At 45.4% G+C, this 13,880-nt stretch overlaps 1 protein-coding gene across 1 annotated transcript in view; it reads right to left on the bottom strand.

Moving 5' to 3' along the window:
• Positions 1-13,880, bottom strand: part of Myrfl (myelin regulatory factor like) — a 111,407-nt gene that overhangs the window by 18,865 nt on the left and 78,662 nt on the right. The window contains exons 14-19 of the mRNA XM_006988988.4: positions 9,217-9,383; positions 8,264-8,327; positions 5,401-5,486; positions 1,800-1,874; positions 1,472-1,524; positions 1,196-1,378 (exon numbers count right to left, since the gene is read on the bottom strand). Of these exons, the coding sequence (XP_006989050.1) occupies positions 1,196-1,378; positions 1,472-1,524; positions 1,800-1,874; positions 5,401-5,486; positions 8,264-8,327; positions 9,217-9,383 (628 nt within the window). The remainder of the gene's footprint in view (positions 1-1,195; positions 1,379-1,471; positions 1,525-1,799; positions 1,875-5,400; positions 5,487-8,263; positions 8,328-9,216; positions 9,384-13,880) is intronic.

Genomic DNA, 13,880 nt, shown 5'->3' on the forward strand with positions numbered 1-13,880 from the left:
CACACTAGTCTACACTGCTGATACTACCTTCCATTATTATCAGTGCTATCCTGGACACTTGTTAATGTGTGTATACAGAATGAGATTTCTAAAACCATAAACTAGAATCCATTTGGAAGAAATGCATTTGCTCTTACAGAGATAAATTCAGTTGGAGCCCTTGACTAAGTTTCTAAAACCTTTTTTTAAAAACATTTAAAGGGCCTTCGTGAGCTAGCTAACATGCCTGCTACGCATGCCTGAGGACCTGGGTTCAGATCTCCAGCACCCACGTAAAGAACCAGGCACAGCAGCAAGCTTCATACTAGGTTGGGGTAGAATGGAGGAAATAGGTGCTGCAGTAGACCAAGGCCGAGTCCCAGAGCTTGCCTGCTAATCAGCCCAGCCACTCACTGAGCACTGAGTTCAGTGAGATAGTCCGCATCAGAAAATAAGATAGCCTCCGCATGTCCACACGGGCCTATACACACGTACCTGCATTTATGCGTGTACCACACACACAAGACCAAACAAGCCAACAAAACCAATAGCTGTGCACACGTGTACAAAAGGAGAGGGAGGCTCCTGAAAGCGGAAAGCCAAGCTCGTGGGTCCCACAAGCCCAAAGGCTATACTCAAATCAGGGTTTCCAAAGTTCATTCACTCCTTTCCTCTCTTCCTTTTTCTACATTTCTTAATTTTTTTTCCTCCAGATTAGTTAAACAGAAAGCCCAGACACTACACCATGTAAGTTCTAAATGAGCCACAAACAAAACAAAGAGGAGAAAAAACTAACCCATGTGCACCTGGTTACCTCGCCATCTTTGTTGGTGACAGACAAATGAAATATTTCTGCTGGATAAAAATTACAAATAATTAAACGCCAGGCAGTGGTGGCGCACACCTTTAATCCCAGCACTCAGGAGACAGAGGCAGGAGGATCTCTGTGAGTTCCAGGACAGCCAGGACTGTTACACAGAGAAACCCTGTCTCAGGGGTGGGGAGTGGGGGATGTCACGGATGGACAGCATCTCTTCCCTGGGGAAGGTGCTCAATATTCAGATGGCTCATGTATCCAGGTTTTTATAGATTGTGCGACATCAAACAGAAGAGTAAAACCACTGCCTAGATCCATTCACAAACTATCCAGGTAAATATCAACCAGGGAAAACCTCAAATTCGAAGGCTTATTCGTTTTGCTCTGAACAGCGTTTACCTGCCCGCTCTCTCTGATGGATTTCTCTCTCGGCCGCCAATTGTCTCTGTGCAGAACTTGAAAATAACGTTCTTGGTCCCCACACGGGGCAGCAGTAAGTTTCCTGGCATGTCAGGATCTCACAGAAGGTGATCTCAGGCACTTGAGGGGAGGTCTGTGTGGTTGCCAAGGTTGTGTGAGGAGCTGCAAGGCATTGAACAAAGGAGGGTCACGCAACATCGTGGCCCGTGTAGGGAAAATGGGTTGGGCTTACGGTGAGGAGCAGGAAGACAGTACCTGTTGGGGAAGCTGTGGACGGCAAAGCTGGCTCTGGGGAACTGGTAACATTGCTGCAAGAGTAAAAAAAATGGTTAGTGAAACAGACCTTCAAGAGTCCTTCTGTTAAGACTGGTGAGATGGCTCAGTGGTTAGCATTTGCTGCTCTCCCAGAAGATTGGAGTTCAGTGCCCAGCCCTCATGTCAATGAATTCAGTCAGCAAACAGCTCCACCTCCAGGGGATCCAGTGCCCAATTCTGGCCTCCTCAGGCACCCACATACATACACATAAATAAGAATAATTTTTGAAGTCCTTCTCTGAAAGGAACCCAAGGTCTGAACGCTTACCTTAGAGGGAGATTTGGGGAGCGTCGGTCTTGATCCTTTAAGCTAAGTATGTAAAGGGCGACTATGGTCAGGGCGCTGTTAAAAGGGGGGAGGAAGCATTAGGTGGCAGCTTTGTTTCCATATATATCTCAGTCAACCTTCCAGCTGGCCGGAGATGTACTCGCAGGCCACACAGATGGGAACAGTGAAGGGAGGGAGCTGTGGCTGGCAGAAACACCATGGAAACAGCACAGCAAGGGTTTTCTGCCTGGGAACGTGAAAAGAACCTTGGGCTCCTGGTAGTTTGGAGGCTCCGAGGGACTCCAGGCCGAAGGAGCTCTCCACAGAGCAGACTCCCTGACCCTGGCAAGCTGTCACCCGGGGAGGCCTGCCAACAGCTGGAGGCGGGAAAGATGAGGACAAAACTCGCTTCCTGCGGGTGATGTTCATCCACACTGTTGAGCTGGGAGGTGAAGGGAGGCAGAGGTCAGCTATGGAGCCCAAACCCTTTGGTCATCTACAACATCGTCCAGAGGACAATATATCAAGTTATGTAGAGGGAAGAAAGGAAAGACACAAAGCAGCCACGTGACTTCGAAATAATGAACATGCCTTTCCTCCCATTCACACGATTTACACAGCGAAATGAAAGTGTCCCTGAAGGGCTCTGGTGTTTGAGACGCGGATCCCAGCCATGGTTTATCCGTCTAAACGTTGTGTGCCTTCCTCTTTGCAGGGAGTTTTTAGACTCTCTCGTGAGTCACGTAAAAGTCTGCTGGAAATAAGGTCACTCGACTCGCCGTCCTGGCAGCCTGACTTCACACCTTGCTTTCCAAACCCAGCTCCTCGGGACTGTGTTCTCCCCTGCAGGTGGTAGATTTACCATCGCTGCCTAAAAACACGGAGCTGTTCCCCAAATGAATTCCACTTGCCAGAAGGGAAGCCCTAACGTGTTCTCAGAGACAGCTGGGAGATGCCCGACAGGCTCAGTCCTTTCTGGAAAAAGTGGTACCAAGTCTGAGGATGTGTCAGACGCTGGAGCGTCACCCTGGCAACTGTTTACTGTGGTCAGCTTCCCTTGCCTTGTGCTTGCCCAAGTCTCTCACTCTCTGTCCCCCCACTATTAATTCTAAAATCTTTCCCCCAAATTTGTGTTTGACGTCTGTCTCAATGCACAGGCCAGGAGACTTCTAGTGTGTTAGAATGAAAGAGACATGCTCTCTGCAGTGGCAAACCCAGGTTTTGACGCTTCTCAGGCACGACAGAGACCACAACCGAGAGACGGAGCCTATTACCTCACATTTGTGGTCCTAATGGCCAACACTGGGCTCAGAGAACCTCACAAACGGGCTCTGAATGCAGTGCCTTTACTGAGAACTAGACTTCCTATCACCTCTTTATGATGATATTTTATTTGTACTGACATGTGATTTTATTTGTATGTTAATAAGTAAAGTTGCCTGGGGGTCAGAGATAATAGCAAACCATAGCAGAAGCTGGGTGGTGGTGGCGCACACCTTTAATCTCAGCACTTGGGAGGCAGAGCTAGGCGGATCTCTGTGTGTTCAAGGACACAGCCAGCATGGAGACGCACACCTTTAATCTCAATACCAACCATAGAAGACCTGGAGGTCTGTATAGACAGGCAGTGATGAGGAGGTCATGTGGTTGGGTTTACAACCAATGAGAAGGCAGAACAGAAAGTCAATAAAAGGACAGACACACAGGAAGTAGGCCTCTTTGCTGAGGGGAAGGACAGCAGCGGTAGTGAAGGGTAAGAAAGGGTTTTTAGCTCTCAGCTATTGCTCTGACCTCTTGGGCTTCTAACTCTGCAATTGGCTCTGTGTTTCTTATTTAATAAGACTGTTCATCTACACCTCTTCACAGGGCTGGGGTTGTATCTCCGGAGCATGTGAAGTGTGTCTGCTAAACGTAGATGCTTTCCCTCCCCTGGGCTGGAGAACCTAGCAGAAGATGAGCGCTCAGGAAACTGAGGGGAAATGCAAAGACTCCTGATAGGAATTTCAGGTCATGACATCAAACACCTGGGCATATTCCCACCGTGGGCGTTAGCTGGGCTGAACTGAGGTTCTAATCAACGAGAGCATGGATGTGGCGTGCTTAAAGCCCAGGGTGTAACCCCCAGGGCCAAATCATTCACTCACTCAATCATCTAAAAAGTGAAACACTGAGGGAAGAGGACAGAGAGCTACACAGTGTCCCACAGCTAGGGAGCACCTCTGGCGCAGCTGAGGAGCACCTCTGGCGCAGCTGGGGAGCACCTCTGGCGCAGCCGGGGAGCACCTCTGGCGCAGCCGGGGAGCACCTCTGGCGCAGCCGGGGAGCACCTCTGGCGCAGCTGGGGAGCACCTCTGGCACAGCTGGGGCGCACCTCTGGCACAGCCGGGGAGCATCTCTGGCACAGCTAGGGAGCACCTCTGGCACTCTACTTGCTTTGCCCCTGGAACAACCGTCTTCCTCAATGCAAGGCCCAGACATCATTCCTTTCCATACACACAAAGCTTTGCTTTTACTACATCAAAGCATCAACAAGAAAATACTGTTCAACAGGGTGGTGGCGGCACACATTTAATCTTGGTAGGCAGATCTCTGTGAGTCTGAGGCCAGCCTGGTCCACAGAGTGAGTTCTAGGACAGCCGGGGCTAAACAGAGAAACCCAACAACAACAACAACAACAACAAAAAAAAAAAAAAAAAAAAAAAAGGAAAGGAAGGAAGGAAGAAAGGAAGGGAGGGAGAAAAGAAAAGGATGTACTGTTTACAAGCCCAGAGAGCACAAGCAAGACAACTTAAGTGTAGGGAGCTGTCCTTGTGACCACAGGATCCTAGAGACCAGAGACATGAGAAAGGGCAGCATTACAGTGAGGATCACTCTGCCCTCCTCCACTCTCCCCCACTCCCTCCTCCACTCTCCCCCACTCCCTCCTCCATTCCTACCCCACAATCACCTCTACTCCTTCCTCCACCATCTCCTCCAGTCTCACATCCACAACCACCACCTCCAGGCAGAGACAGAGGTCAAAGCCACCACAGCCTCCCTGCTGCATCTGCTTGCTTACTCTCTTAGCAGTCTGGGCTATGGTTTCGGGTGTCTACGAATTTTCACAGTTCTTAGGGGCTCTTGGATAGAAAAGTCTTCGCGGCAGAATACAAAGCATCCTAACAGATATCAGTGCCGGGCAGCACAGGCTGAACAGGATTTCCCACTTGTCCCTTTCTCCCAAGTAGACAGAAAGGAAAACAAAGAATTGAGAGAGTTACTTGCAAAGATAAGACAAATAACACACACACACACACACACACACACACACCATGGTCTGCTGCTAAATCACAGTTGATTGAAAAGAATAAGATCATCATTCATCTCACATCTAAGTACATAAATCCAGTTGTGTTTTCTTCAAGATATGAATTTCAAAGATTTAACTAATCTTTAAGTTATCAAAGATTAGTGCCTGATTTAAAAAAAAAAAGAAAAAGAAAGCTCTTTATCTTTAAGCAAAGAGAAGGTCAGTCCCCAGTTGATGTGTGAGAAAATAAAGACAAGAAAAAAAAAAAAAGAAAAGAAAAGCTTGATAGCATAACATGGAAGTTTTTCTTACCAAAACGTCATTACAGCAATTAGAGCTATAACCAGTGTCTGGAAAACCCAGTTGGGGCAGGACTGTTTCCATCCTGAAAAGGACACCTGTGGGAAAGTTGAGGAACATGGACAGATCAGAACAGCAGCTGTAAGGCCTGAAGACCCAAACCAGCCGAGATCTTTGCTGCCTCCCAACGATGGTGACTCCTCAGTTTACACCTGCCCCCTCTGCTCTTGCCTCTCTAAACACAACAATCTCATTCAAAGCCTCCCATTGCTAGGTGCTCCAGGCTGCAGCAGCCTGGCCTTTGCCTAGTGTGTGCAGGACAGTTGTGCATACCATCTTGTCCTTTATGAAAGAAGGCAGCCTAGAAGACAAGGATGTCAGAACCCAGGCGCCCGTCTCCTAACGGACTTGGAGAGATCCAAAGTTCTTCCAGACAGGAAGGAATGAATCCCCACAGGAGAATGTCAGGGAAGCCATAGGAAAGATTTTGTGGCACAAAATCCCACCAGGCACACCTTATAGCATGTGAGTGTCCCATTTTCCCACCTATGAATAAGGACAGCTCTGGGCCCGTGTTTTGTTTATTCTTCCATTCTTTCAATGAATATTTATTGATTGCTGCTTTGTACAACCACAGACGATATGAAAATCAGTAAATATTGTCTCTAGGAAGGTAATGAAGCACACGCCAGGGCAGACACATAGTGTCGTAAAAAGTAGCACACAGGGAATGGGGAAGGACTACGAACACAAAACAGGAGCTGTGAAACCAGTAGGGAATGGAGCTAAAGGGGTTCCTGACCGATCTAATGAGTGCTGCCTACTTAGGAGGTTCCCAGGACTCCAGTGGGGAGTGCTGTGTCCTTCCTTCTCAGAAGACAGAGTGGAACCGGGATTTTGACTGAAGGGTATACAGGAATGGGAATAACTAAGAAATAGTTTTAAATTGCCCTCTAGTTATTCCTTCGATTTGTTAGCTAGTTAAGGAGCATGTTCTTTGTTGTAAATAGGGGGTGTTTAATAATCATATACTTTTTCACAGGCACAGAAGCCTAGGGGCTGTTAGTACCAAGTCTTTCATGAACGCCACCGGAAGCAAGTCTGAATGTCACGAAGTCCATGCCTGGTAGGTACCCTTCCTAACTCTCACTGGGAATGTTCGGAGGATATCTGAGGAATGCCATGCCGAGAAAGAGTTCAGTGGAATTTGCTGAGTTGGTTGGACTTAATAGTATTCTTCCTAGAATAAGGGCTCCCGGCACCAGGCGGCTGGGCTAGTTGAAATCTCCTTGATTTTGCTCACAGTCCTTTGACTACGTTGGGAAATGACTGAGTCAAGTCCTGTATATACCTACCGTTCATTCTCATCTTCGTTACCACGAACATGGGAAAATAAAATAATGCCCAAGTGCTTCTCTGAGTTATTAGGGGGGCCCCATTAACAATGTAACAATTCTCCAATCTGGATATACCTAAGGATGACTATGGAGACTGTCAAAAGTCTAAACGCCCCGGCAAATTCCGTCTCAACAGGTTTTATGTGGCATGAGATGTATGCAGCTATCCTTACCCTTTCCTCTTCTCTTCTACTGATCCTGAATTCTAACTGGAACTGTCAAGCCTTCCCATCTCATCTACCACTGTAGACAGCAGCTACCTATCTTTTGGAGAAACAGAGCAAAGTAAGGACCATCCTACTGACTGCATTAGCACTAGATAGAGGTGGCCTCAACTTCCTCCAGAAAATGTCTTGGCCAGCACCAAGACCTGTGTGGTCCCAGCCATGCTTCTTACCTAGAGGTCCAGTACCTGTAGAATTTTGACCATCAACACTCCCCGCTCGTCCCAGGAGCACCACTTTCCACCCATGTGTATATATTTCAATGACCCAATGACCCAAGGAGGCCTCTAGGGGCAAAGACCACCTAGAGAGCTGGTAGTGACAGGCAAGGGAAGTCAACTTCATAGAAGCAGAGACCACTGCCAAGACAGCATGGGGATGGTCCTTCCGTTCGCTGTGAATATGTGTGGCTACTACTGGTTAATAAAGAAGCTGCTCTGGCCTATGGCAAGACAGTTTACAGCCAGGCGGGGAATCCAAGAAAAGATACAGGGAGAAGAAAGGCAGAGTAGGGGAGATGCTGAGAGCTGCCAAGAGAACAAGATGTAATGGAACACAGGTAAAGCCATGAGACACGCAGTGATACATAAATTAATAGAGGTGGGTCAATTTAAGATAGAAGAGCTAGTTAACAGTAAGCCTGAGCCATAGACTAAACAGTTTGCAATTAATATAAGCCTCGGTGGGTTTCTTGGGACTGAGCAGCTGTGGGACACAGGAAAGCTTCTGACTACACTTGTCTTTAGGCTTTTGTTGTTTTGTTGTTTAAAAAATAGATAATAGCCATTAACACCCGTGGAAGGGTGCAAACTAGGGAAACAGACCAAGAAGGATGTGTTGATCAATTTCTCTAAAACCGTGTATGTGTGTGTGTGTGTGTGTGTGTGTGTGTGTGTGTGTGTTTGTGTGTGTATATGTGTGTATGTGTGTGTATATGTGTGTGTGTATGTGTGTATGTATGTGTGTGTGTTATTATGGACTGAAAACAGAGCCACTCATATGTAAGACAAGCACTCTACTGGTGATCTACTCCCACAGGCTTTTACAAAGTTGTCCAGGCTAGCCTTGAACTCATTTTATACCCCAGGCTATAAAATGCAGGCTTCGCACTTCCCATCTTGCTGGCTCAGCCTCCCCCCACCCCCAACCCCAAGCAGCTGGGATACAGATCTACATACACCAGGAGGCTCAACTAAAACTTTGTTTTGTGTAGAAAATCCCGTCTCGGTTTGTTTTAAATTTCAGTCTACTTACCTTGTTGGGCTTTTTGGAAATGGCCCTTCTTGGTGGAGAGGTACTAACAGCTCTGCTAAATTTGCTTTAAAGAGAGAGAAAGAGAGAATTGATTACTTTAAATGCCTTTCTTAGGTTTATGACAAAGGCCCACGCTGTCACAGACACAGCAGGGGGACTTTTCTTTTGTAATACAGTCATCATTGGAAATAAGAAAAGTCAAAGCAATTGGAGTTCTTTTGTGGGGTAAAAAAAAAAATCTTTAGTGAGCATTAATGAATGCATTAACATTATTTTTCCTCTCTCTCTCTCTCTCTCTCTCTCTCTCTCTCTCTCTCTCTCTCTCTCTCTCTAAGAACTAGAGCCCAGGAACTGTGCATTTAATTCCTTAAGTAGTAAAAACAACAAAATTACCACCGCCCCGCCCCCAGGATCAAAGATGATTTTTCTAAATTTAGAAATGGCCAGCCCTCCCCCTTGAAAGGGAAAATATCTTTTTGCTAATATTTAGCATTTCTTCTAATGGTTGAGGCTCTCAAACAGATGCCTCGTACTTCATTTTAAGATCACCAACAAAACATGTAACAAAAATATCAGTAGGCAAGTGTATCCTAAACTCAAAAGACCTTTTCCTGCTATACTTTTATTTCACCCCAGGTCTTTTTTGTTTGTATGTTTGTTTGTGTGTTTTGTTTTTGTTTTTCAAGACAGGGTTTCTCTGTGTAGCTTTGGTGCCCGTCCTGGAGCTCTCTCTGTAGACCAGGCTGGCCTCAAACTCACAGAGATCTGCCTACCTCTGCCTCCCGAGTGCTACCACCACCCCGGCCTGCATCCTAAACTCTTCTAATGGAGGACTAGGGACCTCAGTGTTAGAAACTGGAACTGTTGCCCCATCAAGGCCAGGCAGAGCGGTCTCCTATGGGAGGAGTCCGCTCTTTTCCTCCCGGGGAGTCCTGTGGAGACACTGAACATACCTGCTGGAACTGGCTTCACTGACAGAGGACTTCCAGCTGCTGCTGAGGCGTTTTAACCTGGCCAGCCTTTTGTTCCAGATCTCTAACTCCTCGATCCGTTCTTCCAGGTTGTTGGTCAGCTTGCAGAGCTGTTTCACGGCGCCTACGTTCTCCATGAAGATCTGGTCCTAGAAAGGACCACAGTGCAAGCTGCAGAATGGGAGAGACTGAGGCCAGGGAACTGTCCGCGCACTACCCAGAAGCCGGAAGATGCCACCATAAAGGGTTATATACCCGCAACTTCAAGTTAGCTCAGGAGAAGTCAGCGGGAGGGGTTCAAAACCTGGAACAGGCTCGCCAAACTGCCCAGAGCTGGGTGGTAAGACTGCTTCTGATCCATTTTCAATAAAATGAAAATATGTCCTTGTAACCCAAGAGAGAAAATGGGGCTGAAGGACAGTCAAGTTTGAAGTCCAAAGGCATTTTCTATGACCACTGTGCTATGTGTAAAACCCATAAAAAAGAAAATCAGGCCAGGCGGTGGTGGCGCAGGCCTTTAATCCCAGCACTCGGGAGGCAGAGCCAGGCGGATCTCTGTGAGTTCGAGGCCAGCCTGGGCTACCAAGTGAGTTCCAGGAAAGGTGCAAAGCTACACAGAGAAACCCTGTGTCTCAAAAAACAAAAAACAAAAAACAAAAAACAAAAAAAAAAAAAAAGAAAAAAGAAAAGAAAATCAGAACAGGCTTCCAAGAGCTGATTTGTGTCCATTCCTAAATCCCCTTACAAAGTGACTGCAGCTCTCCCTGGTAAAATATGGCCAAGACATTCAGGCGAAGCTTAGCCAGGTGTTGAAGCACGCATCTGTAAGTGGAGCATCCAGAAGCTGAGACAGGAGGATCATGAGTTCCAGCTAGTCTGGGCTATAGAGTAAGTTCCAGGCCAGCCTCAGCTACATATAGAGACCATGTCTCCAAAATAAATTTCAAAATGAAACAAAAACAACATTCCTCTAAAGGCCTGGACTCCCCCCTCCCACCCCCCATCTGCTCTACCATCTCCCGAGTGATCTTGTGTAATTAAAATTTTAATCTGACTCTCAAACAGAATTTTTAAAACACGCATAAGCCCTTTTGTTCAATGGAAGTCACTAACACACCTGAAAAGACAAAGAAATGGGGGGACCTTGCCAAAGCGGGGATGCCCAGGCCAGCCCCTTCCCCACCTGCAGGGTTTGGTTGGACTATGAACTCGTGTCCATCTTGGCCATAATAAAAAGTGTTGGTGAACTCTCACTGGAGCTCACCTGACCCCATGACCTTTCCTCTTTGTCTTCTCTCTTCTGAAAGTTCAAGGTTCAAAGACTGGGTCTTACCGAGAGAGCAGCCCAACACTGTACAGTATGGTAAAGGGCCCCAAGGCCAATGACTCAAGGTTATCTATGGCTGGGAGATCAGACTCGGGGTGGTCTGTTTGGAGTTTCAAACCCTGAGAGACCATCCCTGGAAATGGAACTAGAGTGTGGTATATGCAGGCCTGGGAATGAATTAATGAAAGCTGTTATTTTGAACAATGAATATATGCTAATACAGTGGGAACAAGAAATACATGCCCATCCAGTGGGGATCAAAGCTGAGCACTCCAGGGTTAAGACTCAGTTTGTGCAATTTTTAAAGACACGCGTGTCTCGAGAAACATTGAATGATCTTCTTAAATTCCCAGCCAGCCAAGGAGGTCTACCTGAAGACCCCCCGACCTTGTCGCTTGGCCATTTGTCCACACTGACTGTAGCAGGCTCTCTCTCTATTTAAATGGGGAGTCCGTGGTGGACAAGCATGATGTTGATTCTTTGTTCAACCTAAATGACAGCAGGCAAATTGAGAGGGGCCAGGTCAGCAGCTTGGCAAAGCAGAAAGCTTTGGGAGGCTAAGGACCCACCGCTTCATCGATGAGGCCTATGCTTGCTTTAAGGGTGCGTGCGTGCGTGTGTGTGTGTGTTCTAAAACCCTTTCCCCACTAAAATAATATCAGATAGCCTTTTAAAATCTATCTAAAAAACCTAGTGATAAACAAGGAATGGGGTAGAACTTAGCCATAGCCTAGCAAAAATGCATATGTTTTCTGAGCCAGTAACGCCCGTTTCTAGAAATCTAGTCCCTAGACTGACTGGTAAAATACAAGATGAAGGAGGAATAGAGACTGACAGCACCTCAAATACCCATCAGTAGCGGGCTTGATGATGAGATTATGAACATGTTAGAATCAAAAACACAGGCCGGTGTACACAAAGTATCCATTTTGTCTAAAAGTGAGGGAGACATATAAACTGTGCCTATTTTTCTCATATTGAAAAAATCAACAATTATAACTAAAAATTTTATACATAATGGGAAAGAAGAAGCAAGGTAGGTAAAGTGGATAAAACCAGGCTCTCAGAACAACCCTCCTGGGGTTGGGGATTTAGCTCAGTGGTAGAGCGCTTGCCTAGCAAGCACAAGGCCCTGGGTTCGATCCTCAGCTCAAAAAAAAAAAAAGAAAAAGAAAAACCCTCCATATATATATATATATATATATATATATATATATATATATATATGGTATATATATTATGTTGTAATATGTAGACTTGCCTTTAGAATAAGGTGGGTACTTTTCTTTACGTTCTCATTCACAGGTGAATCTACCCTCTAATTGCTAAGTACATATATCAGGTGGGAGAATAGAGGAGGAAATTCCAAGAAACTAGGAAAGGGCTCCTGAGACTGGGGAGAAGGATGTTCTGAGGGAGTGGGGTAGGGAAGACAGCAGATCAGTATTAATAGGGTCAGCTGGGGTGAAAGGCACCACAGGAAAAGGTACAGAGAGATATTGGAAAAATCAACCAAAGGCAATACGTACAAAAACCCCATTTGGAATCCTACTGCTTTGTAAAGTTATAAAAAAAAATAGAAATGTAAATACAATAAAATGCAAAGAAAGAACATTGTGGGTTGTTTTTTTTAAATGGTGAACCAGGGGACTGGAGAGATGGCTCAGAGGTTAGGAGCACTGACTGCTCTTCCAGAGGTCCTGAGTTCAATTCCCAGCACCCACATGGCAGCTCACAGCTGTCTGTAACTCCAAGATCTGACACCCTCACACAGACATACATGCAGGCAAAACACCAATGAACATAAGATAAAAATAAATAAATTATTAAAAAATAAAAATGGTGAACCATCATTAGACCAAAAAAAAAGCATTTTGTAAAGAAAAAGCAAAGTGGTATTGAGTTTCTGGTTTAGCTTTACAGAAAGAATTTATTTTTAACTATGTCTTCAAAACAATAATTGACTAGTCCTTCTTAGAAAGATATATTCTATACACCAAAATAAAAATAATTAGCAATGAAATCTTAAACGTTTAATAATCACACTGTTAGTAATAACAGTGAAAGATTGTATGTACACATATACCATATATGATTATAACTGAATATAACAGATACATGATTATGTTAGAGACCCGGGGTTTTAAGCATTTAAGATACAAGATATAAATACAAAGCCAAAAATGTGCGTAAAAGCCTAGCAACTCTCAGTTTCAATTACAAGTATCACCATGGATTCCTGATGTATTCTATATCCTTAGAAGAGAGCCATTTCCTAGCCTTATCCATGACAAAGTATAATAACAAGATATTTCTGACCCACTAACAGTGAGCGCCTTCACTGTGGTCTCCAGACACTGCTCACTGAAAGGAACCAGGGATCTTGGGAGGAGGGGCAGCCTCAGGTTTGGGGCAGGCAGGGTGTGAAGGGAGAGCTCGGACAGCTATCTGAGGCAGCAGAGGGTGGCCACCCACGACTGTGGGTATGCCAGAGTAACCAAGAACCGCCTGGAGAAACCAGAGGACATCAAAGGGCAAATTGCTGAACTAGATCAAAGATTCAAATGTGTTTTAAAAGCACCCACAGTCGTATGTTGTACCCAATTTAAAAATGCTTTATTGGTTGCCTTCAGTAGGTATTAGAGGTTTAACTGGTTTTTTTTTTCTTTTCTTTTCAAAAACTCATTAAGAAAGGAAGGAAGGAATGAAGCTTTTGCATCCTCAACTGTATGTCATCTACATAGCTGGTAAGGAAAAGGGTCTTCATTTTAGTAGAAGGCTGAAGGTTAAATAAAGAATCATAGAGCATCACCCCTGATGAAATAGTAGATCTAATAGAAAGTTGTTTTCAGTGGTTGCCCAAACCAGATGGATATCTATACTTCTCTTAAAAAAAAAAAATACACTTGTGAAATTTCAGCACCAACTATGGTAAAATGTACCATAATTGGTAGATTTTTGTGTGTGATAATGGTATATTAATTCATTTTTTAAGAGTTGGTCTTTCCCCTTCAGAAAAATGTTGCTGGGCTGAGGAGATAGCTCCACATGTAAAACCTTTGCTGTGCAAGCAGAAAGATATAAGTTAGACACCCAGAACCCAAGGGGAGAGAGCCAGACAGCCATAGTGATATGTGCTTGTAACTCCAGCTCTGGAAAGACAGATGGGCAGTCCCCAGGGCTCATGCTAGACATTCTAGGCTACTAAGCAAGCCAATGAGAGACTTTGTCTCAGAAAACAAGATTGGTGGCACTTCTGAGGAAAGATACACACAGAGACACACACACACAGACACACACACACAGTGGGGGGAGAATA

This window comes from Peromyscus maniculatus, chromosome 18 (genome assembly GCF_049852395.1).
Source record: "Peromyscus maniculatus bairdii isolate BWxNUB_F1_BW_parent chromosome 18, HU_Pman_BW_mat_3.1, whole genome shotgun sequence".
Lineage (NCBI taxonomy): Eukaryota > Metazoa > Chordata > Mammalia > Rodentia > Cricetidae > Peromyscus > Peromyscus maniculatus.